Below are 26,518 nucleotides of genomic sequence, written 5' to 3'. Positions count from 1 at the left end.
GGATATCTATACTTGCTTTATTTTTTGTTTAAAAAGTTCTCCTTTCCCAACTATTAAGGTGTTTTTAAAGTGCAGTTTTAACTAATGGTTGCCTGGCTGTGGGTATGAAGGGACTAGTATCGAGCAGCGGTGCAGAGCACGTTTGTAGTCTCCTCCCTGGACCCCGGTGAGGGATTCAGGCTGGTTCAGAGCAGAGTACATGCGTACATCCTTGTGTATGCACTCAGTGTGATATGAGAAACCAAACAGGGAGTCTTAGATTGGAAAACGTCAGCCAGTTATAAAGTAACTGGAAGTAAACAGTTCTCAAGGGTAATATCTTATAATGTCTATTTCTAGGACAAAGCAACTGTGTTAAATTAACATGGAGGAACCAAGATGTTGCTCAGTTGCTAAGTTGTGTCCAATTCCTTGTGACCGCATGGACTGCAGCACGCCAGACTTCCCTGTCCTTCACCATCTCCCAGAGTTTGCACAAATTTATGTCCATTGAGTCGGTGATGCAATCCAACCATTTCATCCTCTGTCACCCCCTTCTCCTGCCTTCAGTCTTTCCCAGAATCAGGGTCTTTTCCAATGAGTTGGCTCTTCGTATTAGGCGGCCAAAGTATTGCAGCTTCAATGTCAGTTCTTCTAATGAATATTCAGGGTTGATTTCCTTTAGATTGACTGGTTTGATCTCCTTGCTGTTCAAGGGACTCCCAAGAGTCTTCTCCAGCACAATTCAAAAACATCAATTCTTTGGAGCTCAGCCTTCTTCATGGTCCAACTCTCACAGGAAAGCTATGACAAACCTAAACAGCGTATTATTGAAAGCTGAGACATCACTTTTCTGGCAAAAGTCCCATAGAGTCAAAGCTATGTTTTTTCCAGTAGTCATGTACAGATGTGAGAGTTGGATCATAAAGTTAGATGTAGTGACAGTTAATGAAGAACCATCCCCAGAAGGCAGAAAATCACCACCTTGGTTTTCCAGCTCTCCTGAGAGTGATGAGCGTTCATGTAAGTGTTGGGAAGCCATGGCAAGAGTTCTCAACACACAAACATACGTGCATCAAAATCTACATGCCTCACAGATGGAACAATGTTTAAAGTATTAACACTAGACTTCCACAATGATTGCCTCCAGTTCAAAGTATAGTTTGGGGATTTGAGGTATCAAAAACAACAAAAGTGGTGAGATTTAAAGTGTTTTAAATCAACAGTTACTCTTTCCTGTCCCCTGCAGCCCCCCACCTCCACCCCATTTAGCTGTAGAAAATTAGCCATTCAAGAAGAATTGAGGGACTTCCCTGGTGGTCCAGTGGTTAAGCCTCTACCTTCCACTGCAGGAGATGTAGGTTTGGTCCCTGGTAAGAAAGTTAAGATCCCATATGCTGTAGGATACAGCCAAAAAGTGAAACAAGAATGTCCCACCAGGAAATGTAAGGTGAATAGTCACTGATGTAAAAATCCACGTGTTTCTCCAAGTTTCAGAAATAAGCAAAGTGCCAACATTGAAGACACTACTTCACAATGAGTAGGACAGAGGTACTGCCTGATGAGTTCCTAGGTCAAACTGGTGGAGGGGGCTCCCCTCACCCCCAACATAGTTCCTAGGATGCATGACACAAGTGAAACCAGTCCAGTGCAACAGCTGTGACGAGGAGCTGTGAGTTAGGGAAGGTGGAGTCCATGCGTTTCTATGAGAAACTTGCTCACTGCTGTGTTCAGCACCTCAGAGAATGGGTGCACCCAGTGGGGGCTCATGGAATAGTTTTCTTGCTTCTGTTTGTGTCATATCTCGACTGGGGGAGCTGAGCCATGAAGGCTGTCCCACGACTGTGGATCTGGGGGAGGAGGGCAGGTGACCAGTGCCGGCAATGTTGTGGACTCGGTTCCAGGAAGAACAAGCTCCAGCCTTGGGAGGTCTCTTCTGGTACTTCGGTTCTGCAAAGTGATGCAACAGGTTTATTATTAATTAAAAATTTTATTCAAATCAACCTGTGTACTCTGGTACTTGTTTATCTAAGTGGTGGAGGGAAGATGAAAGCACAGATGACTGCCTCCAATGACTTGCTCTGATTCATCTCCCCAGTGCTATAAAAAGACAGCTAATTATTTTTTTTTTTTCCTTAATGGCCCCAACTGCAGAGAGAAACAACATTTCATATGCGATGTGCCATAGAGTCTGGTTAAATTAGTCCAGGTGTTTCCATAATTGGAAGACTGAGCTGCTTTGACACAAAAGGGCTTTTCCACTCTTACATGTGGCTGACAGTATGTATCCAAGTTACCTTTGTAATAGTGCTGTTAGAAAGTGTAGCTGATAGAAAAGCAGAATTGTGAAAGCCCTGGGAAGGGAGGGCATTGCTATATCTCGTCTCTCTGGCACTAGTTCCCAAACATCTGATTCATTTAGGGGATACCTCATCCCCATGTGACCCTGCTGGGTCTGTCGTTCAGGGTCCTGTCCCACCCCACCTGTGCTCCTCCGTGGGGTTACTGTATGAAAGGTGGGATGATAGATAAGTGCTTCCACTGGACAAGCTGTGCCAGGAGGAGCTGCCCCCCGGGCTCCCTGTACTTTCTGCCCAATGTGTGCAGAGACCCTCTGTGTGTGATGAGCCGAGGGAAGTTGGGATGGGGAAGGGAGGTCAGGGTCCTGCCCTGCAGACATTGCAACTACCCTGGACTTCTGCTAATGGAAGCCAGTCCATTTACTTTCTGTTTATGCTAGTTTAAGATAGATTTCTATAACAAGCAACTGGAAAAAGAAATGTTTTCATATTAAATGGTTTTGGATGAATTCTTGAGTTCAAAGTAAATGCATGTTCTAAGTAAAAGTGAGATAATACAACATCAAAACCTGTGGGAACACTGCTAAGATTTCCAGTTAATTACAGAAGTGTTTTTGATCCAGAAGAAGCATTGAAGTCCCAGGGGAATAGCAGGCTGATTTATCTCAGGATTGTTTCATATACACAGATGGCCCTACAGATTCACACATTGGATTTGTTCATGGTGGGCTTCCCTGTTGATGCAGATGGTAAAGAATCTGCTTGCAATGCAGGAGATGGGCATTCAATCCCTGGGTCAGCAAGATCCCCTGTAGGAGGGCATGGCAACCCACTCCAGTATTCTTGCCTGGAGAGCCCCATGAACAGGAGAGCCTGGTGGGCTACAGTCCATGCGGTCACAAAGAGTCGGACACAACTGACTTTTGGGAGAAATGGAAAGGGAGCTCAAGTGAACCCAGGGAAGAGTGTGGGGGGCGGCACACAGATCATGAGGGCCAGGTGGGCAGGCTCAGAGCAGGCAGGTAGCACTTGGACATGAGCTTGCTCCCCTGGGGATTCTCGGGTGATGTCAGCCAGTACCAGGTTCCCAGGTGAGAAGGGGTGGACCAGAGCCTGGTGGGAGCTCTGGGGTCATCTTCACAAGCTCCCCGTCGCCTAGAGGGCTTCCAGAGCTCAGCTCCTCTCTGGACCAGTACTCACGGCTGTTTGCTGTCTCCACCCCCCACATCTGTCGTCCTTACTCGGGTGCAAGCGACTGCAGGGCAGCATCAATGCCTCGATCCCGAAGACATCCTCTTTGTCTAAGGGAAAACATGAGACCCTAGGAGATGGAGTCAGAATCAAGATCCAAACTATCATTATATAGGAAGGATAAGCAATGAGATCCCATCGTAGAGCACAGGGAACTCTTCAATATCCTGGGATAAACCATTTGTTGTTCAGTCGCTAAGTCCTGTCCAAGTCTTTGAGACCCCACGTATGCCAGGCTTCCCTGTCCTTCACCATCTCCCAGAGCTTGCTCAAACTCATGTCCACTGAGTCAGTGATGCCATCCAACCATCTCATCCTCTGCCATCCCCTTCTCCTGCCTTCAATCCTTCCCAGCATCAGTCTTTTCCAGTGAGTCAGCTCTTCACATCAGGTGGCCAAAGTACTGAAGCTTCAGCTTCAGCATAGCATCAGTGTTTCCAATGAATATTCAGGGTTGATTTTCTTTAGAATTTACTGGTTTGACCTCCTTGCTATCCAAGGGACTCTCAAGAGTCTTCTCCAGCACAGTTTGAAAGCATCAATTCTTTGGTGCTCAGCCTTCTTTATGGTCCAGTTCTCACATCTGGATAAACCATAGTGAGAAAGAATATACATAGGTACAACTGAATCACTGCTGTACCGCAGAAATCAATCAACACTGTAAACCAACTAAACTTTAACAACAACAAAGTATATGAGAGGGTTTAACATCTTGGAAAGGAGGAAGGAGCACCTTCACTGGAGCTGGGCTCAGGAGAGAGCATGGATGCTGGTCCACGCGGATGTATAGGTCGTCAGGAAGATGGAGGCTGAGGCACCTTGGTCACAGTAAAGGACGAGAAGAGGTGTTTGCTGAGAATGAAGACCAGGGGCTTGAAGAGTATAATGAAGAAATCTTCAGGCTGAAGGGCCAGGGAGCGGGTGACCAAGAGGAAGGCCGTCCTGTGAAGGCTGAGGCACAAGTGTAGTTCAGTCTCTAAGTTGTGTCCGACCGTTTGTGACCTCAGGCTTCTCTGTCCGTCGGATTCTCCAGGCAGGAAGAATACTGGAGTGGGTTGCCATTTCCTTCCCCAGGGAATCTTCCTGACCCAGGGCTTGAACCTGGGTCTCCTGCATTGCATCCGGGTTCTTTCCTGACTGAGCTTCATGCAAATTATGTTCTGGATGCATTTCTTCCCCACTCATTATAGTGATGGTTTAGATCTGTAAGGCTGTATTTTCACCTGTGAGCTATGAATTTATCTGTTCACCTGTGATAAAAAACAGTGGGCTATAAAAATGAAATCCTGGTCTGGGAACTAAAAGAGAATCTTGAGTGTGTCTGTACTTACTTAATCTTATATTTCCCAAATAGCTATATGTGCAAAAAAAAAAAAAAAAAGGCTGAGATAAAACTCTTGTGCTTTATTTTTTTAGGGTGAAAATGCCCATGTTTCTTTCAGTACTAAAAAAGGAAATATACTTATTTGAATGTTTTTGATGAATGCCACTAAGTTGAAAATTCATTCTTTAGGTTGGCAGGCTCTGGTAATAAAAAATAAAGGTAACTTGTCAACAAAAGAATTTTCTAAACACTGCTTCTCTTACCAAACTTTTGATGCTGATCCAGTTAAGAGCGCGGTGCTTTACATCAACCATGTAAGATACAAATGCACATATATGCATTTAGCAATACATAGATGTATCCTAAGATACAGTGGGATACCAATTTTACAAGTAGAGGTCACCTTTTTATAAAATGGGAATCTGGGTACTGTTTGTTCCCATGATGTACCCTTTGAAGGCAATGTGGCATCTTCTTGTGTATCCTTTGTCACTTGAGAACAAACTACTGTCACTGTAAATGTAGCTACACAACCTCTCTACAGAGCCATACCCCAGTCTTTCCAAAAGGATCAGGAAAGGTGGCTGCAGTTTTCTTGATGAATGTATCAGTTTTCTGCAGAAGAAAGCGTCTGTTATTAAAACAGCCCGAGTGCGACCAGCAGAAGACACTACCGCCTCTAAAGTCCCTGTCCTAGACGGAGCCCACGAGTTCTTGGATTATTTTATTCATAATAAATATCTTTGATATCCTAGGCTTCCACTGCTTTCTCAGATAAAGAGCGGAGCAGGTCTTTGTAGAGAGCGGAGTTCATGAAGCGGGGGTATGAGTCCCTGTGCATCAGCGTGTAGATCTGCAGCTGGGCATCGTCAAAGATGTTCTGGGAGGGCTCGGCCATGCTCCTGTTGATGGCCTCCCGCACGCGCGAGTCCAGGCTGACCTGGCGGAGGCGGGGGAAACACCAGGCTCATCAGACATGGTCCTCTCTGGACATCCACCCCCGACTCCCACAGCTTGTTCGACTTTTTAAAAAGCCCAACCAAGCAAGGTTGTCCCCAGTGCTAAGCTGCCAAAGGAGGAACTGAACACAGAACAGGGGCCCCAAACTTCAGAGGCATTGGAAGCCCCTGGTGGGTTGGTTAAACCGGGTGGGGCCCCTGCAGAGCTTCTGGCTCAGTGTATCTGGGTGCAGGTGAGAATCTGCATCTCCCAAGAGTTCTCGGCAATACTTATGGGTGTTGCATTTCTTTTTGTTTTAAATTTATTTATTTTTAATTGAAGGATAATTGCTTTATGGTATCATGTTGGTTTCTGCCAAACATCAATATGAATCAGCCACAGGTATACCTGTGTCCCCTCCCTCCTGAACCCCCTCACACCTCCCTCCCCATCCCATCCCTCTAGGTGGTCACAGAGCACTGGGTTGCGTTCCCTGTGCCACACACAGCAAATTCCCACTGGCTATCTATTACATACGGTAATATACATATGTTTCCATGCTACTCTCTCGATTTGTCCCACCCCCCTCTCCTTCCCCCTGTAACAGTGTTTACAGCCAGACGCAAAGACACCTCCTTCTGGAGAATCCGATGAAAGTTATACACACTTTCCCCAGGAAAATGCTCACGATCTTTCACAGATTTTCGAGGGTACTTGGCACCCATTGGTGGGACCACTGCTCAAGTCTATGATGAGTGGGGGGCAGGGGGGTTCCATATTCTGGAGCAGCGGTAACTGGGCCGGGGGACCAGGCACTGAAGGGGTCCTTTTTGCCCATGGCCTCAACCTCTGGCGGGCACCTACCTCCTTAGGAGAGAGAATAGAAATGTAGTCTTCATATATGACCCTCGCTTTCTCTTCAATCATGGCTTTATTCACTTCTTTCTTCAGCTCCTCGCACGCCATCCAGAAGAGCATGTTCTCCTCACTGAACTCGGTCCGCAGAAACTCCCGGAATGCGTTCCTGCCCGCAGGCGTGAGCATGAGCTTGTCAAAGGACTGAGCCCAGGCGCTGGCCTCCTCCAGGGTGGGACCCGGGCTGGGGGTGGGAGGAAGGGGTGTGGGGAGCTGAGGGATCGGGGGCTGATGGGAATTCAGCCCTGGACAGATGTCCTTTTCCCTCCGAGAATGAAAACGTGCACCCAGGCCCTTTCAGGCCGAGAAAGAGTTGTCCTCATTCCTCAAGCCTTCAGCAAAAATATGAGCATGGATTGAACTGTGTCTCCTAAAAAAGAGATGCTGAAGTCCTGACCCTGGACCTTGCGTTAGAAGTAGGATCTCTGCAGGTTTAACCAAGTTAGGATGCGGTCATTAGGGAGGGTCCTCATTCAGTATAACTGGTATTCTTATAAAAAGGGGGATTTGGATACAGACAGACACATGCAGAAAAGGTATGAGTCGATAAGTGAAAATAAATCCATTGATAATACAGGAAGAAAAAGACACTTTTAAATTTGGCATTATGGAAAGTAATTTATATGTTTTTCTCAACTTTTTTAAAAAAACACTTCAAAAAATAACATATTAGCTAAAGTATAAAAGAAGAGTTAAGAAAAAATGGACCTTTAAAATTTTCCTGAACCTCAACATAATGTGTATTTCATTATATTCTTTTATTTAAAAAGGTGAATCATATAAAAATAAAATATATCACATGTTTTGCCAAGAAGCATCAATTTACATTTGTGATTAACAGGCATTAGATTAATAATGGAACTGACTTTTCTCCCTGTCACACAATAAATTGAAAGGAATCTGCTGAAATTTCCCTGGTGGTCCAGTGGTTAAGACTCCAAACTCCCAATGCAGGGAGCACAGGTACAGGTTCAATCCCTGGTCAGGGGACTAAGATCCCACATGCAATGTGGTCAAAACATTTTTTTAAATTAAAAAAAATAATTAAAAGGAATTCTGCCGAGTGAAAATGTGATGCAACATTATGATCTGATATTAAACTGCAGTTAGAGAAGCTATTCTAGTGACACATATAATGCAAAACACCAAAAAATTCCAGCTGGGCACCCATGGGATGATGGATGTTCACTTAACTTACGTGAACGTGTGCAAGTTAAATATTTATGTGGTATACCTTAGGATTATACAGTGCTGGATGTCAACTATATCTCAAAAAAATAATTGGAAGAAAAGAAAAAATAATAAGGAATTAAAAATAGCAAGGCTGGCATTTCTGTCAATTCAGTGAGCTAAACATTATGAGATTTTACCTTTCTTCACAGGTGGGAAGGTCTTCGGTTCTGACTTCATAGGAAGTCCTTCTAAGTCTCTGTTCCTCCTGGTTTCTTACAGTGAGACTGCATGAAAGGAGATGTGCACGTGAGGGTTGAGATCACTCTGTGTTAAGTAACAAGTTCCTTGTTTTCTTGACACAAATGACTGACTCTGCTTTGTTTTCTTAAGAAAACCAAAAGTATGACAATCAAGTATTAGCAAAATAAATTCTACATATAATACTCTGGTCTACGAATGAGGGACAGTTTACATTTAGAATAATAATTCTTTTCGTAAAACAAATGAACAGTTAGGTTGTCTGCACTTTGGGGCTATTTGTAGTCATTTTGTGTGGATGTCTTGTTTTTACTTCTCCTGAGTAGACACTCAGGAGTGGAAATACTGTCACATGATGACTATTTTTAACATTTTGAGGAAGTCCCACACTGTTCTCCTCCAAAGCAGCTGCACCATGTCACGTTCCCACCAGCAAAGCTGGCGGGCTCCTGTTCCTCCACACCCGGACCAGCTCTTACTATTGTCTGTCTTTCTAATTCTAGTCATGTGGTGGCTACGTAGGGTATCATGCTGTGTGTCTGATTTGTATTTTGCTCATGACCCATGACACTGAGCATCTTTTCAAGTATTTATCAGCTATTTGTCCATCTTCTTTGGAGACATCGTCTTGAGTTATAGTTTGACTAAATTCTCTGTTACTTTGCTCTCATACTTTGAAGACATTGCTCTCATCTTTCACAGATGCACATATCACATGATACTTGCTTTCTGACTGTGATGATGACATCCAGGCATAGATTTATATTTTATTCACCATAGTTGTTATTAGTAGGAGGAGCCTGCTCTGGGGCCTGCCACCACCTGCCCCCCAACACACCATCAGTCCCAGACTTTGTTCAGGCCATGATCCTGCCTCCTATGCCTCTTAAGGCAGCAGATCGAGGACTGGGTAGATAGGATAAATGCCAGTGGCATCCCACAATCATGGGGACATCTCTGAGCATCTTTCAGGCACCATCTCACTGAGCCTGATGAGCAGAGTGAAAAGTGCAGAAAAAGGGGCTTAAATGTGGTCTCTTCTCCATTGGTGGGTCTCCTTCCCATGGGTCTCCTTCCCACTAGGGCATCCTGGACACTCATGGTGTAGGGGCTGCCAACACACCCTTTCCTCCAGGCCCCTGCTGGGTCCTCTAGACTCCTACTCAGGGCTGAAGGCTTGCCTCGAATGCCAGGCTGCTCAGCCCTGTATTCCCACCAGAGTCTGGGATTCTGTCCCAAATGGACAGACCTCCCAGCATTGGGTTCCATCAGTCCTCAGAGGGTCACACGTCGAGGCCCACCCACTGGAGTGGAGCTTCTTGGAAATTAACGCCAGCCTGAGGCAAGCAGGAGCAAACCAAACAAACTCCCAGACATTTCATTTTCAACCTTCAGCTCCCCTCATTGCCTCATGTGATTCTGTCACTGATCTATTCCAGGGTTTCTTCTCCACGATCTGGGTCTAACTCGCAGTCAAGCCCAAGTACATTACAATGGTTTTATTGACTAAAGCTACACGCACATTTGGTTGGCACGAGGCTTGTTTCATATACAAGATTTCAGAGATGCAATCTAATGCCCATGTGATTTCTGAGGGTAAATCTTACCCCTTTCTCCAGATTTTCAGCAGTGACTCAGTCAAGTTGTATCTCTTTTTTTAAGCAATGAATGTATATCTTCCTCTCCGAGTAAGTTAGCCTGTATTTTAAGCTTTTCCTCTCTCTGTCCAGCATAAATTTTAATACTTTTCTTTATCAAAATCAATATTAATTGAATAGAAGCAGGAGAATATAAAATGCAGGCTCATGCTCTTTCATAACCCTAATCTTTAAGACCCAGATTAAATTGTAACTCCTCCAATAAGTCTTTATCACCAAGTAGAGGGCCTTGAATTCACTGCTTTTTGACAATTTAGGCACCATTTTTGCCCAGATATTAATATTCAATCATCAGCTGGCTTAGATTGTTCTTTAGACACTTGATATACATTAGTTAGCCTGATTTCAGGGACTTGACTATGTCCCTTCAGAGCTAGGATGCAGTCTTGTCTTGGTTTTTTTTCCCAATATTTATTTTTTTTTTTAATTAATTAATTTTGCCTGTGCTGGGTCTTCGTCGCGACGCTGGCTTTTTCTCTAGTTGCAGCAAGTGGAGGCTACTCTCTAGCTGCGGTGTGCGGGCTTCTCATTGTGGTGGTTTCTCTCGTGGAGCGTGGGCTCTAGGTGCACTGGCTTCAGCAGTTGAGGCACACAGGCTCAGTAGTTGCCTGATGGGGACCCTAGAGTCCATGGGCTTCAGTAACTGTGGTTCTTGGGCTCAGCTGCCCCATGGCATGTGGGAATCTTCCCAGACCAGGGAACAAACCCATGTTCCCAGCACTGGCAGGCAGATTCATAACCACTGGACCACCAGGGAAGACCTTGTGTTTTTATTCACTTGGCTGACCCCAGGCTTAGCTGGGGGAGGTGGGATCTTTTAGCTGTGGCATGTGAGATCTAGTTCCCAGAACAGGGATCGAACCCCGGCCCCCACATTGGGAGCACAGAGCCCCAGCCACTGGACTCCCAGGGAAGCCCTCATCTTGGTTTTTTATCTGTTTTGTTGTTTTTGTGGTCCTTTATAAAACCCATTTCAGTGTCAGCCATATAGCATTTGCTTACAAAGCACTTATTGACTCATCCTAAGCTGGCACTGTTCGAGGCACCGTTTTCTTATCAGGAGCATGGTCATAACAAAGCCACCAGCTTACCAGGAACAGCTGCAGCAGCAGCACCAGCAGAAGCAGCAAGCGTTGGACCCCTGGTTCTCCACTCCAGGCTGGCCGGGGACACAGGCTGTAGGCTCCTGGGCGGCGCACACCGGCCGCTTCCGCATCTCCATCCATTCTGACCCCATTGGCTGCAACAGAAGTGAGGTGGGGGGCAGAGTTAGCATCAGGTAAGCTGGAGATTCCACTGTTTGCATCATTGAGAAGATGCAGTGTGACTCTATCCCGTCATCTCCGCTAATTCTGGTAAAAGTTAGTCCTTAGAACCTATTCGTGTGTGTGTGCTAAGTCACTTCAGTCATGTCCAACTCTTTGTGACCCCATGGACTGGGCCCGCCAGACTCCTCTGTCCATGGGATTCTCCAGGCAAGAGTACTGGAGTGGTTTGTGATGCCCTCCTCCAGGGGAACTTCCCAACCCAGGGATCGAATCATGTCTCCTACGTCTCCTGCATTGGCAGGTGGGTTCTTTACCATTAGCGCCACCCGGGAAACCCTTAGAATCCATTCATTTACCATTTATTCACTGTCTAGAATCTGCCATGTGCTGTGATAAATTCTAGGAGCGAAACAATGAATGGAGGTCCCTGGGCTAAGTTGCTCACAGTTCGGTCAAGGAGGTAGATGCTGATAGGACATCCCTTGACATCACAGTGAGGACCTCCCACAGGTGCATTTCCCAGTTTGAGTCCCCCCAACCCCACCCCTGCTGGACCAACATCGCGGGGCATGTGGGGGCAACTGCACTGACTGGATCACAGTGGCAAAGCTCTTGGAGCCGTGCCTGTGTTCTGCTCAGTGATGCCCTGGGCACACCCGGGAGACAGTGACCCCCCGCCCACAAATGTGCTGCCACCTGTGATGCCCTGGCCTTCCTCCCGGGATATGGTGCCCCCGGAAACCCCTTCAACCCTCCCGTTTCCTGAGAACTACAGGAATGGCTGGAGGAGAGAACTATAAAAGCAGCACAAGAAAGAGAAATTGCTGAATCCATTTTTAACTTTTGATACAGTGGTTAAAAAATGGTTGGCAGAGTAAAAGGAAAAAAGATTCAAAGCCCCGTTAAAGAACCTTAAATAGGTCTTCGGAATTAAATTTTGTATTTGTTATTCCATTCCAACATTAGATTTATCTATTCTTACTATTACTTATCTTTTTGTGTTATTGGACTTTGTTTTAATTATCATAGTTTTATTATGTGTTTTCATATTGAGTAGGCTAAATTCTCTTTATGAATTAAAACCAAAAAAGGTTTTTGGCTGTTCTTGCCTGTTTGTTCTTTCAGTGGGATCAGCTTGTCAATCCCACGTGGAATTCTGATTAAGACCATGTTGAATTTACAGGAAATATTTGCAAGAAATGACACCTGTTCCAGCACCTATCGAGGATGACCGCGTCATAGACTTTGTTCTATTACAAGTTCATCATTAAAACCGTGTAGTCTGTAAGCTTTAATTATATGCAGTGGCCCATCTCTGGGCACCCTGCCGCCTAGGTAATGAGCATTAAGCTAAAATACCTTTGTTCCGCTCACAGGAAACATCTTGACCTGGCCCACCCTCTTTGCAACAGAGTCAGTCATCTTAGTGTGCTGGCTTTTTGTTTGTTTTTAGTTTTATTTTTTTTTGGCTGTGCTGGGTCTTTGTTGCTGCTCTTCTTATTGCTGTGGCTTCTCTTGATGTGAAGCACAGGCTCTAGGAGCACAAGCTTCAGCAGTTACGGCTCACAGGCTTGGTAGTTGCAGCTTGAAGGCTAACCTGCCCCATGGCATGTGAGATCTTCTGCCCCGTGGCATGTGGGATCTTCCCTCACCAGGGATCGAACCGGTGTCCCCTGCATTACAAGGTGCATTCTTAACCACTGGGCCACTGGGAAGCCCCTGCTGGCTTTCTGAATAAAGTCGCTACTCTTTGCCCCCAAAACTGGTCTTTCAATTGACTGGCCTGTCCTGGTCATGAGCAGGCTGAGCCTGGACTCATTAACAACAGCTTTGGATTAGCCCTTGTCTTTTGATTACACAGGGATGTAAGTTCCAGGACAGAACGAGAGACCCATCAGAGGGGTGTTCTGTCCCTCATCCACAGGCAGAACGACGCTCACAACACCTGTCCAGAGCACCCAGCCTGGGCAGTCCATCCTCCCAGGTGGACCCAGTCCTCACCGCATCAGTGGCATTTCCCAGAGACAGACGACGTTCTCACTTCATTTAGGACGTGGAGGGGCAAAGACAAGCCAGCACCATCTCCAGACTAATCAGCTTTGAACCACGGATGCTCTAGGTAACTGTTATTTTCTCAAAGATACTGATGCAACTTGCCTCATTAAAAACAAAATCCCAGGCCTTCCCTGGTGGCTCACTGGTCAAGAATCCACCTGCCAATGCAGGAGACACAGGTTCAGTCCCTGGTCTGGGGAGATCCCACATGCTGCGGAGCAACGAAGCCAGTGCGCCACAACTACTGAGCCCGGGCCCCGGAGTCCAGGAGCTGCAGTTACTGAGCCCATGTGTCCTAGAGCCCGTGCTCTGCAACAAGAGAAGCCACCAAATGAGAAACCTGAGCTCTGCAGCTAGAGAAAACCCTGAGCAGCAACAAAGACCCTGCACCGCCAAAAATAAATAAATAAAATTTTTTTAAAATCTCAGTTGTTTCTCAAAAAAAAAAGGGGGGGGATTGTGACATGGTCATGTCAGCAGGCTTCAAGAGATTCCTGTTTCAACATCTTTGCAAGACTGGCTCTTAAAGTTTGATTTCTATTCTCTTCATACTTTCTTCCTCTCTTTGAGTCAGTATGGGTATTTTTCACTTCCTGAAATAGAAGCCATCCCTTTCATTGTGTTTTCAAATTTACTGGAACTTATCATTATAGGTTATCTTAATTGTTTGATCGAGACACTTTAAATTGCTGCAGGCCTGTTCAACAGGCAAACATGTAGTAACTTATGGGAGAGTTGTGTGTCACTAAATATTTGTAGAGAATTAATTTTTCAAATTTCATAGTTAATTAATATGAAGGCTAACAACATATATTAAATACCTGCCTATATACAAGATTTTAAAAAATATGCCATTGTCATATGGGTTAGTTCAGCTCATCCTTTCAGACACTGATATGTGGTCTGATTTGCCAAATGAGCTTTGTGCATCTTTTTTTTTGGCCTCCATCATGTGTGGGAGAACTCTGAATACATTTCATTTCCATCTGCTCTAAGCAACACAGAATCAATACTCCTTTGACATTGCCATTCTATTCTTCTTGTGGGCTATGTGTGGCGCAGACTACTAGCCATAATTTCAGTGTCTGTTGGCATGATCTAAGCATGAGGCCCCAGCAACTAGCCTTTGTTTAAGGGTCCAGAGGTTTAGAAGTTAAGATGAATGTAAAATCAATGTCAGTGACCTCAGAAACTGTTTCTATAATTTATGGCAGCCCGAGGAAATGGTAAAAAACATGTTGGCAGTTTATTAAATGTTCTGTAGTCCACTCGGCTCCTCTGTCCATGGGATTTTCCAGGCAAGAATACTGGAGTGGGTTGCCATTTCCTTCTCCAGGGGATCTTCCCAACCTAGTGATCAAGCCCGTGTCTCCCGCTTGGCAGGCAGATTCTTTACCACTGAGGCACCTGGGAAGCCCTATTAAATATTTAGATCTTAACTAAGAGATCATCCTACTCAAACATGGCTTTTCCATTCCCAGGAACCCAACATTTAAGAGAACTCTTTTCAAGATCAAGTTAAAAAAAATGTAAATTCTTAATCTTGATCAAAATCTTTGGTAATTTGGAATTGAAAGGAGTAACTAGGTCTAAAAAAATTTAGCCTATCAGTGACTCTCTCAGAAAAGTTATTTTCTTGTAAACTTAAACTTAGCAGTTGGATTCCATGAATAGCTATTTATTTTCATTATGGTTTCCAAATTCTGAAAATGGCCATTATTCAATTACACATAGGGAATATGATGAAAGAACAAGCATTGTGCAGGGAAAAAAAAAAATCTCTCTTAAAAGGGCCTGATTCTAAGATGTAGAATCATAGGCAAGGTCTCGATGAGGGAGAACCAAGAACCTTCAAGGACATAACATTAAAACCATCCCCAGGATGATCTTACCATCAGTAGGAAGTGATGGGCCCTGCAAGAGTTAAGCCAGAACATAAGGAAATTTGAGAGACAAACTGCCCCTCGAGTAGGGAGTGCTCTCTCTTTATAAGGACACCCTTTACAAGGACACCCTGGTCTTTATAAGGAGACTCTGGTCCAGTGTGACCTCATCTGCACTTGATTACATCTGCAAAGGCCCTTTTCCCAAATAAGGCCACATTTACAAGTGTGAATAGTATTCAAGGATAATTAAGAGAACAATGCTTCATATTTTTATGGGGCTTCATAGATTACCGAAGACTTTCATATGTATTACCTCATTTGTATTTTTCCCCACAGTTCCGTGAGCCAAGAAAGACAGTTATTAGTTCCTTTTCTCAGGTGAAGAAACCAAGGCTCAAAGAGGCTTACCTCATCCCTGAGGTGCCTCTGATGACCTGTAGCCTGGGTGGCCAAGCCCACTGTCTTTCTTCATGCCAGTTTGTCAATCCAAGGGCCTTCTGCAGAAATTTGACAGCTCAGCACAGACACATGCATTTTATTTTTTTCAGATGCCTGCATTTTATAACACACTAATGTGACAATATTTCCAGTTATGACATTTACTTTGACCTGTACGTGATCTAATCTACTTAATTTTTAGGCCAAGGGAGCTAAGTGACTTTTCCACGGCCCCTTGGCTAGTTGATAGTGTGTAAGTGACTAGACTCTACAAACTGCTCACATATACACATGCCCACACACATGACTCATGTTCTTTCCGATACATTATGCTGCTTCCCTTCAGACTGTACATATTTACATTTTCTTAAAAACTTTAACCATTTTTTTTAGTTGAAATATAGTTGATTTACAGTGTTGTGTTGGTTTCAGGTGCCCAACAGTGATTCGGTTACTTTGAATAATCTTTTCCAGACTCTTTTCCATTGTAGGTTACTATAAGATATTGAATATTGTTCTCTGTGCTATACAGTACGTCCTTTTTTCCTATTTTATATACAGATTCTTTACCATCTGAGCCACCAGGGGAGTGCATTTCATATACAGTACTGTGTATATGTTCATCCCAAACTCATAATTTATCCCTCTCCCGATCGCTCTGGTAACCATAAGTTTGTTTTCTACATCTGTGACTCTATTTCTGTTTGTAAATAAGTTCATTTGTACCATTTTTTAAGATTCTGCATGTAAGTGATATCATATGATATCATATGACTTAATATGATATTTTTATAAACATTAATATATACCCATTGGAGAAGGAAATGGCAACCCACTCCAGTGTTCTTGCCTGGAGAATCCCAGGGATGGGGGAGCCTGGTGGGATGCCAGGAAATGGCAACCCACTCCAGTGTTCTTGCCTGGAGAATCCCAGGGATGGGGGAGCCTGGTGGGATGCCATCTATGGGGTCACACAGAGTCAGACATGACTGAAGAGACTTAGCAGCAGCAGCAGCAGCAAATATTTAGATATTCCCATCAGTTTTTCATTTCTTTTGGCCCCAAATGCAGAAACCATTTGCAAATATAATTGCAGATATAAGATTTCATCAAAGGCAAACTTTAAATCCAAACTTGAAAACAAAACTTTTTTTTTTGCCTTGCTGGGCGGTATGTGGGATCTTAGTTCTGCGACCGCATGGAGTCTCAACTACTGGACCACCAGGGAAGTTCCAATAAAACCAATTTTTAAAAAAATGAAAATCCCCAGTAAAAAAGGAATACATGCTGGTGAACCCTCAACCAGGCTTCCATGCTGAGCACAGAGGCACACAGAGAAATCAGAGTTCCGCTGAACTCTTCAGTCCTTCTCCCAGCCCCAGAAATAACCAGTGTTAAGATTTCAATGTGATTCTTTCCAGAACCATTTCTTTATCTCTTTTTTGGTTGTGCCACAAAGCATCTGGGATCTTAGTTTCCCAACCAGAGATCAAATCCTCAGCCCCTACATTGGAAGTGAGGAATCTTAACCACTGGAGTGCCAGGGAAGTCCCTCCAGCACCATTGCTATGAAGATAAGAACACATAATTAACTTTAGTTTAAAACACAGTCTTAGTAATGCTTAGTATCTTAGTTTAGTATCTAAACAGCCTCGGATGCTATATATGACTCTGTGCCTTATGTTTTTTGCTTTAAAAATATATCAGAAATCTTACTGGATGGGACAAGTAGCTCTGACTCCTTCATTTAGTAGGTGACTAGGCTCTCATAGTTTAGATGCTTCGACATATCATGACACAATTACTCTTCCCCCTAGAGACCATAAAAGATTGGCAGATTTGACTATATAAAAATTCTAAACTTGGGAGCCATGAGCTAATATAAACAAGGCTGCCCCTGCCAAGTGTGGGAAAGTTTAAGTATCAGAAAGAAAATATTAACTGCAATGAAAAAAACATCAGATGTGTGTGAATCTGTGATTTCACAGTGATGCGAAAACACTCACTGTTTTTTAGAAAATGTTAGGGAACCAACTGGTTTTGAAAACTGGTAAATACTGACAGAGAATCAAGGTTTTATCCTGTCTTTTCCAACACAAACATGACTCCAGGGTAACCTAAGAGTTGATACGGAGAAATTTCTCTTTACAAAAATTTGCTTGTTGTTGCTCAGTCGTGTCCAAATCTTTGCAAGCCCATGGACTGTAGCCTGCCAGGTTCCTCTGTCCATGAGATTTCCCAGGCAAGAATACTGGAGTGAGCTGTCATTTCCTTCTCCAGGATCTTCCCGACCTAGGGATAGAACCTGAGTCTCCTGAATTAGCAGGCAGAGTCTTTACCACTGAACCACTAAGGAAGTTCCTTACAAAAGTTTACTAGCTAATAAATGGAGATGCTCCCGCCTAGGCCATATTATCTGACCACCTCTCACACACATTATGGGGCTTCCCTGGTAGCTAAGTGGTAAAGATCCTGCCTCCCAACGCAGGAGACATAAGAGACATGGGTTTGATCCCTGGGTAGGGAAGATCTCTTTGAGGACGTCACAGCAACCCACTCCAATATTCTTGGCTGGGAAATCCCAAGGACAGAGGAGCCTGATGGGCTACAGTCCATGGGGTTGCAAAAGAGTCAGACACGACAGTGAGCAGCAGCAGCACACACATTATGCTAGGGCATTAACTTGGCTTGATTTCCTCTATCTCGCCCTCAAAGAGCTCTCCTAATATCTTACGTGATGCTAGGGAAGAATGAAGGGAGAAGGGGGTGACAGAGGATGAGATGGTTGGATGGCATCACCGAGTCAATGGACATGAGTTTGACCAAACTCTGGGAGATTGTGAAGGACAGGGAAGCCTGGCATGCTGGAATCCATGGGATCTCAAAGAGTCAGACAAGACTGAGCTACTTAACAACAAATACTTTTTTAAAGATTTTTTTAAGTGGATCATTTTTGGAAGTCTTCATTGAATTTGTTACAGCACTGCTTCTGTTTTATGTTTGGGATTTTTTGGCCTGGAGGTAGGGTGTGAGATCTTAGCTCCCCGACCGCCCCCCCCCCCCCACTCTGCACTGCAAGAGGAAGTCTTAAGCACTGGACCAGGGAAGTCTCCCCCAATATTTCTTGGAGCCTGTTCAAAGGACCAGGTTTTTGTCGCTTCTCTGAATTCAGAACAGCTCCTCGCCTCCATGGCCACACCTGCTCATTTCCCTTTGGCTGTTTCCTGAGCTCCCCTCGAGGGGTAACATCATCAAGAGAACAGTCTTCCAGGAACATTCTCTGCATCCTCCCGAGACATGCTTTCCCTTGTTCTCTGCAGTAACATTTCTGAGGACTTAGCCCCATTTGCTCCTAATTTTAGCCTTCTTTCGGTCTTTCTGCCTTCTAAGTCTTCCCAGCCTGGGAAAGCTCTTTCTATTAATAACATCCTTCCCCCAGATGCAGGATGATTTTTCGCAGATGTGTTTCAGTTCTAGGTTCTGCTCCGGCCCCGCCTGCAGGGCGAGTGCATCCAGGGAATGCTCAGTGGTGGTACCTGGTGGAGGGCAGGGTAGGGCTCCTACAGGTTCTCCTTGGGGTCTGGCACTCACCCCAGGGTAGGGTGGAGGAAGCTGTGATCCAGGACCCTCTTAGCCCAAGCCCCTCACTCCTGGCAGAACTGGAAGAAATCTAAGGCACAGGCTGGGAAAAGGAACTGTTAGACCTCCTTACTCTTGAGGGAAGAGAGAGCAGTCTGGTAAGCCAACCCAGAGGAGCTGTTTCTAAGGATGAGTGGCTCTGAGGCTGATGAATCTGGCAAGAAGTCTTTTTTGGCTTCGTCTTGTCTTTCACTGAAGAATCTACACAATGGGACTTCCCTCGTAGCTCGGTGGTTAAGAATCCGACTACCACCCAGGTTTGATCCCTGGTGCAGGAAGATTCCACATGCCCTGGAGTAACGAAGCCCAGCGTGCCCCAACTGCTGAGCCTGTACCTCCTAGAGCTCCACAAGAGAAGACCCTGAAAAGAGAAGTTTGTGCCCCACAAGCAGAGAGTAGCCCCTGTTCACTGTAACTAGAGAAAACCCTCGCGTAGCAATGAAGACCCAGGGAAGGAAGGAAGAAGAAAGAATATACACAATGGATAACCAACAAGGTCCTACTGTGAAGCACAAGGAATTATCTTCAATATCCTGGGATAAACCATAATGGAAAAGAATATGCAAAAGAGTCACTATGCTGTACAGTTTGAATTAACACAATATAGTAAATCAACTGAAAAAGAGAATTTACACAGTGGGGTTTGAAAAACAGACCAACTGATATTAGAGGGTGGATCACAGTGCACAACTCTCCTTGGAGTTAGCTACCTGCTCTGAAAATAGCAACTGGTAATCGTGGCTTTCTCTAAATCACATACTCCAGGCATAAACACCAATCACCTGGTGCCAATTAAGTCACAAACAGGCGCTCTGCCTGCCCAGGGCTCCCACCTGTTATTATTAGCAGCTGAGAAATAAGAAGAATCCTGACAACAACGATGTTTCTACTGTTTCGTGGGATCTTGAAGTCAGCTGATTTTAAGTGTGAGAAGCCTGTGATCTAGTCATCACCAGAAAAAAGTCCAACTCACTCTGGCTCATGAAATATTAATGAAGAGTTAGAGTTACTTGCATTGACTTCAGCACAGTTAATAGACCAAAAGTCAAATCAAATCTGTGTCTTCCACTTCAGAGGACACAGAAAGCTATCAATGTTTAGTAACCTACCAGTTTTAGCAAGAGATCTTAATGTGTCCTCTAGTTTTCAAATTTTTCTGCCTTTTGGTTTTATTGCCTAAATAATTTCGGGTCTATTGTAAGGAAAAGTTGGTTCATTATTTTACTAGGGGAAATCAACTGAGAGTTTAATAATAATAGACTTTTTAGAACTATAATTACTTCCAGATGGATGATTACATCTGTCCTTACCTTCTAAAAGAACTACTTAAGTGACCATCTGTTTTTCAGTAACTTTGAATGGAAATCTTTACTCTCTTGTTTAACTGGTTGTCACCAAGTTTGTAACCTGAACCACACTGAAGGTTTTTAAGACTATGATAGTGATGTGCTTTTCTTCTGTCATTATTAAATGAACATATTGTATAACTCAACTTTTGCAACTGCCTTTGGGAAATTAAAGTATGATCAGAAGAAAATAAATGAATTATACATGCTTTTACTTGTTCTTTCTTAATATCAATCAACAGTTACAGTGTATTTTGCAAGTACTGATTGAAATGTTGACCGTGGGCATTCCTTACCCCATGAGGCCATGAGACTTTCTCAAGGAGACTGTAGATGACTGCTTAGCCCAGGGCACCTCTGAAAGTATTCAGCATTTACTAAATCTTTGTCTCTATGGCTGTTTCAGGCAATCTTCAAACTGGTAAAGAACGTGCCAGGTTTGGGTAAGAATTTCTGCCAACTTTTACTGCTTTCTTTCAAAGCAAGGAACATGTGTTTGGTTGCATCCAACTCTTTGCGATCCTGTGGACTGTAACCCACCAGACTCCTCTGTCCATGGGATTTCCCAGGCAAGAATACTGGAGTGGGTTCCCAGTTCCTCCTCCAGGGGATCTTCCTGACCCAAGGATCAAACCCAAATCTCATGCATCTCCTGCATTGGCAGGTGGATTCTTTACCACTGAGCCACCTGGCTCTCTAAGAATATCTGAGCAATCATTGCAAATTACAGAAAAAAACAGGAGGAACTATTTTCAACACAAATGAATGTCTAAAATCAAAGGGGGTTGCAAAAGAAAGGGACTTGGTGGGTGACAGCTGACAGAGGTGGCTTTCTTCTTGGAATGATGCAAATGTGAAAATGTTCTCAAGTGGATAACAGCGATAGTTACCCACTCTGAATCTACTAACAGTCCTTAAACTGCACGTGTCTAATGGGTGTCATCTGACATAAGCCACTTGCCTGCACTGTGCTTCTGGTGGCTGTCATCCCTGCTTCCTGTTTCATCAAGTTCTCTTGACTCAGGTATAGTAACTAACTGGGCTTCCCTGGTGGCTCAGTGGTAAAGAATCTACCTGCCAGTGCAGGAGATGTGGGTTCAATCCCTAGTCTGGGAAGATCCCCTGGAGGAAGAAGTGGCTACCCACTCCAGTATTCTTGCCTGGAAAATGCCATGGACAGAGGAGCCTGGAGGGCTACAGTCCATGGGGTCGCAAATAGTCAGACACAACTTAGTGACTGAACAACGACAACGATAACTAACTGGACAGTGTTCATTTGGTTGGAAATGATAAAGCCATCCCATGACTGAAAGTTGAGACACATCAGAAAAGCAAAGAAAAATATCCAGGGATGAAGGGAGACAGAAGATGGTGGGGACTAGTGCCCGTGCTATGCTGCTGCGGTGGAGGGTAGTGGTGATGCCAAGAACGAAGGTGATGCTGGGGAGACAGAAATGGAGCATCCCACGGCACTGGGGCCTGGTCCCTCTGGGGACTAGAGCCCGGCTCCGGAGGGAAATGCTACATCACAGTCCAGAACCATGGTATTTATCACAAACCTTTAAGTGTGTATTTGGGGGGAAAGTGCCATGGAAATCCTTTCCCTGCATGTCATGTTACAGTGGGGAGTCCAGATGGACATGCTGGGTCGGTGACGTAGCATCCCTGTGCTCTCCTTTATCCACACAGGTTAGCACCAAGGTCAGGAATGCAAGCTCTTTCCCGGTTAAAAGCACTTGAGTGCTCTTTGGCCCAGAGAATTTCGATATTTATAGCCTTTCCTACAATCAACAGGGAAGAAGTGGGTTCCCAAAGTGCACCCTGAGAAACAGAAATGCACAGAATGTAACTAATTACATTTCGGATTTTACTTAATAGGGAAGACAATGGGTAAATGCAATGAATGCCTCCTAAGTCCTGATTCTGTTTAGTCTCACACATATTTCATCTCTACCTCTGGCTTTAAAATCTAAATAAAACTAGAGCCTGGAGGGTATCATGGATTACATGGGCTTCAATGAAACCCTGAGAATGTGAATAGAAATTCCATGTGAATTTAAAGCCTTTACAAGTCCATACTCCTATGAAAGTGCCTGAAATACTGATGAAAGCAGAAGAGCATTGAGAGAGAAACCGGTCTCATCAAGAAGACAAGAGACAACAGACATTGCCGAGGTGGTGAAAGAGGAAACTTTACACACCGTCAGCGGGAATGTAAATGGTGTGGCCACTATGGAGAACGACATGTAAGTTCCTCAAAAAACTAAAACCAGAACTCCCAGATGATCCAACGATTCGACTCTGGTAGATGCCCAGAGGACATGAAGACAAGATTTGGATATCTTATCTGCACCCATGTTTACTGCAGCATTATTCACAGTAGCCAAGATGTTGAAACAACCCAAGTGCCCGTTAAGGATGAGTGAATTATAAAGAGGTGCTATATACACAGGACGGAATATTATTCAGCCACAAGAAAGGAAGATATTCTCCCATTTGGGGAAAACATGGATGGACCTTGAGAACATGGTGTTAAGTGAGGTAAGACAGACAGAAAGACAAGTACTAGATTGTATTGCTTACATGTGGAATCCAAAAAAAGTTCAATCTGTTAAAACAGAGACAAATGGTGGTTACCAGGGAAACCCAGAGGGTCCTCCCAAAGCTCCCTGCAGTCTCGGAGTCTGGTCCAGTCTGCGGGCTATCCTGACCCATTCTGTATTTACTGAGCGCAAACCTCATACACAACAGGCTTGGAGGAATATTTGCTGGTTGAAGAACTTCTTTTCCACCAGTTACAGCATATGGGTTATGAAATGTACATGCAGACCAAGGATAATAAAAAGTTACAAAAAGGTGTGTTCGTAAGTCATGAAAGCAGGCTTTTCTACTTTCAGGTCTGTCTGGGCAAATTTTCTCTTCCCCCCAACCCCCCAAAATTCTACTTGTTGCCATAGGAAATTCTCCACGATCTGTGACTGGATGGTAGGGTTGGCTAGTCAGACTTGGCCTCTTGCACATTATCAGTTAGAATTTTCACCTGTGATGATAATCCTATTATAAATGATATGAAATATTCAGCTAAAACTTTTAGGCTGTAACTTGAATCCCTAAGAGCCTTCACAGTCTGAGCACCCATCCACAAAATTTTTGTGTGGATCATTTCTCTCTCCTTTCTTCATTATGACTTTTAAAAATATTTTATACCAAATTTAATAAAATATTTGTACTTAATTATTTCCTGCCTCCAGTGTCATTTTTTATGCATCAATTTTAAAAATTATTTATTGATTTAGGGCGTATAGTTTACAATGTGGTGTCAGTTTTGCTGTATAACAAAGTGACTCCGCCATGCGTGTTCATACATCCACACTCTTTTTGGATTTCCTTCCCATTTAGGTCGCTGTGTTAGTACTTTTGGGACTTGCTAACAGTCATTAAGTTTTCCCATTCATATGAAAATGCTGAATGTTGAAATGGTGGATACCAAAAGGAAACTTAAATTAGAGCCTTTGATTTTATCTCCTAGAGGAGATTGTCTTTCACTGGATTCGTGGTCTGTCCTTCTGAATTTTTTGTTTTTTTCTTGAGAGTGCCTTATCACTCTAAGAAATGTCACTGTTATTGGTTGAACTTACTTTTTGAGAGGCCATTTCCTACAAGAACCTGGTAGTGGTACTCCACACTGACATTTAGATTATGGATCAGAAGTAACCCTTTGTCTGTAAAGGACTAGAGAGTAAGTACAGTGGCCGGTGAGCAGTCCATCTCCAGTTCTCTCCCCCACAGATTTTTAGGGACAGTGACAGAGTTTAGTAGTTGCAATGGAGACCACGTGGCCCTCAAAGCCCAAAATATTTACTCTTTTTATCTAGAATCCAGTCTTTGTTAGTCCCCCTCCTGTGGCCATTAATATTAATCCTTGACACCAGAATAAAATCTTAACTCTAAATCAGGGCCTGCTTTCTCTCAATAATTTCCAACCTATGTGAAGGTTTCCCTTGGTCTGAACGAGCAGATGGAGTAGTAAGCACACCTTACTTCTGTTTACCCCATGGGGCACTCTCCACACTGACTCAGATCAACACCATCCACCCACAGTCTCGCTCTTCACCCCACAGCTGTACGCAGGCCACCTTTAGACAGACTGGGATTGCTTTTTGATGCCCATCAGTGGATGCCTCCGGAGTCCTTTTCCAGTAGGTCGGCTGCTGGTCGGGCTAACAGACATACCAGCACACCTTCACCTCGGTTCCACACTGCCTTCCTGTTCCCAAGACAGTTCTCCAGGGGCTGAGGTGTTGGGGTTTTTTTGTCTGCTGTTCCTAGGACGTGTGTGACAGAATCTCTGTTTTGGTTTTCTACAATTTGCACCAAAATATCTCCTGAATTTTAGGTTCCCCATCACCCCACACCCTGCCAGCATGAAGTATTAGATGGCTAGATATGCTGAACAAGCAGATCCAAAATTGAAAAAATTCTCAGTGAATTGGAATGTTTAATGCTTATGCATTTTAGACTTTTTGTAGGGAACCACAGCCATTCATCTATTTTTATGTGACCACATAAAGCAGTCAGATATAGGGAACTAGGAATAAAACCCCATCCTAAAGGATGCATAAAAGGCTCATGAAGGAACAATTTCCATTAAAAGATAATCTCTATGCAGTCTCCTCATTCTCAGGCTACGTTTGATATATTTTAACAAATAAGTGCTCTATCACAATTAGAACTCAGAGCTTAATACCCTCAGGATTTTGAATACATCACTAGAAGATAACGAAGAGATATCTTTTGGAGGTTAGTTAATGATGCAAGTTGTTCATGTTATTAGATTTTGTGAATGTTTTTCATAACTCTTGTACCATTTTCTTCACCCTCATTTAACCCACATTTATTCCACCTGGTCTGGTATGCTGTTCAGATATTTTTGTTCATAAGCAAGTACTTCATTTTGCCACAAGTACAGTACAGAACTTCCAGGTCATTTAAAGGTCTAGAAATGCCTTATTTGCTGTAGCAGAGACTTAGCTCTAATGAGAATTTGATAAATTCTAGGTTGTTGTAAAACTAGATCCCATAATTCTTTTTTTTTTTTTTTTTTGGCTGCATCGCACAGCACGTGGATCTTGGTTTTCTGACCAGCGATCAAAACCGTGCCCTCTGCAGTGGAAGGCAAAGTCTTAACCCTGGACCACCAGGGAAGTCCTGAGACCCCCCAGCTCTTGTGCCTTCACTGCTGTAAGGAGGGCAGACATCTCGGAGTCTGGAGGCTAGACCAGCAAAGCCAGCTCCAGTGGCCCCTATCACGCTGAACAGCCGAAATCTGAGCAGGGTCTTTGGCCTCAGGAATGCAGGCCCACAGCGCTATCCCCCTGGCCAGCGGCTTAAGAGGCCGGCAACTCCGGAACCGCCCAACCACACCCCAGGACTACTATTTCCATCTTAAGCTCAGTCACTCAGTCATGCCTGACTCTTTGCGACCCCCATGAACTGTAGCCCACCAGGCTCCTCTGTCCATGGGATTCTCAGGAGAGAATCCTGGAGTGGGTTGCCATTCCCTCCTCCAGGGGATCTTTCTGACCCAGGGATTGAACCCGTATCTCCTGTGTCTCATGCATCAGCAAGCAGATTCTTTATCACTGAGTCACCTGGGAAGCCCAAACAGGAAACTTAATGTAATAATTATTTGTATTTTGGGACTTCCCTAGTGGTCCAGTGGTTAAGAATCTGCCTTGCCATGCAGGGGATATAGGTTTGATCCCCGATCAGGGAACTAAGACCCAAGGGCTGCAACTACTGAGCCTAGGTGCCACAACTAAAGAATCTATAGGTGGGAAGGAAGGTTCCCACATGATGCAACGAATATTCCATGTGCCACAACTAAGACGCAACACAGCCAAATAAATACGAAACCTACTGGTCCCTTAAATCTCGTTATCAACCTCCTCCCCCCAGACATGAAAGTCATCTACAAGGGTTGGGTAGGGTGTGGGTTGAACAATTCTTTCCACCAACTTGCATCGGAACAGCTATACAAGCTTGCATGGATCTAGCCAAACAGCCCCAGAAGGCTTGGGAGCACTGCA

General features: G+C 44.2%; 1 protein-coding gene across 5 annotated transcripts in view; it reads right to left on the bottom strand.

Annotated features, from left to right (window-relative positions):
* Nucleotides 1–3: 3 nt before the first annotated feature.
* RGS20 (regulator of G protein signaling 20) overlaps nt 4–26,518 on the bottom strand; it is a 32,589-nt gene continuing 6,074 nt past the window's right edge. The window contains exons 2-7 of one of the 5 annotated variants that reach the window (XM_061123309.1): nt 15,415–15,503; nt 10,889–11,037; nt 8,079–8,165; nt 6,658–6,892; nt 4,264–5,794; nt 4–1,929 (exon numbers count right to left, since the gene is read on the bottom strand). In XM_061123309.1, coding sequence (XP_060979292.1) covers nt 5,606–5,794; nt 6,658–6,892; nt 8,079–8,165; nt 10,889–11,034 — 657 coding nt within the window. In that variant the 5' untranslated portion in view covers nt 11,035–11,037; nt 15,415–15,503 and the 3' untranslated portion in view covers nt 4–1,929; nt 4,264–5,605. The remainder of the gene's footprint in view (nt 1,930–4,263; nt 5,795–6,657; nt 6,893–8,078; nt 8,166–10,888; nt 11,038–15,414; nt 15,504–26,518) is intronic. The other 4 variants (XM_061123310.1, XM_061123306.1, XM_061123307.1 and 1 more) reach the window with 4 other exon arrangements.

The sequence above is a fragment of the Dama dama genome, chromosome 21, assembly GCF_033118175.1.
Source record: "Dama dama isolate Ldn47 chromosome 21, ASM3311817v1, whole genome shotgun sequence".
Taxonomy (NCBI): Eukaryota; Metazoa; Chordata; class Mammalia; order Artiodactyla; family Cervidae; genus Dama; species Dama dama.
This window is presented reverse-complemented; position numbering and strand designations above follow the sequence as displayed.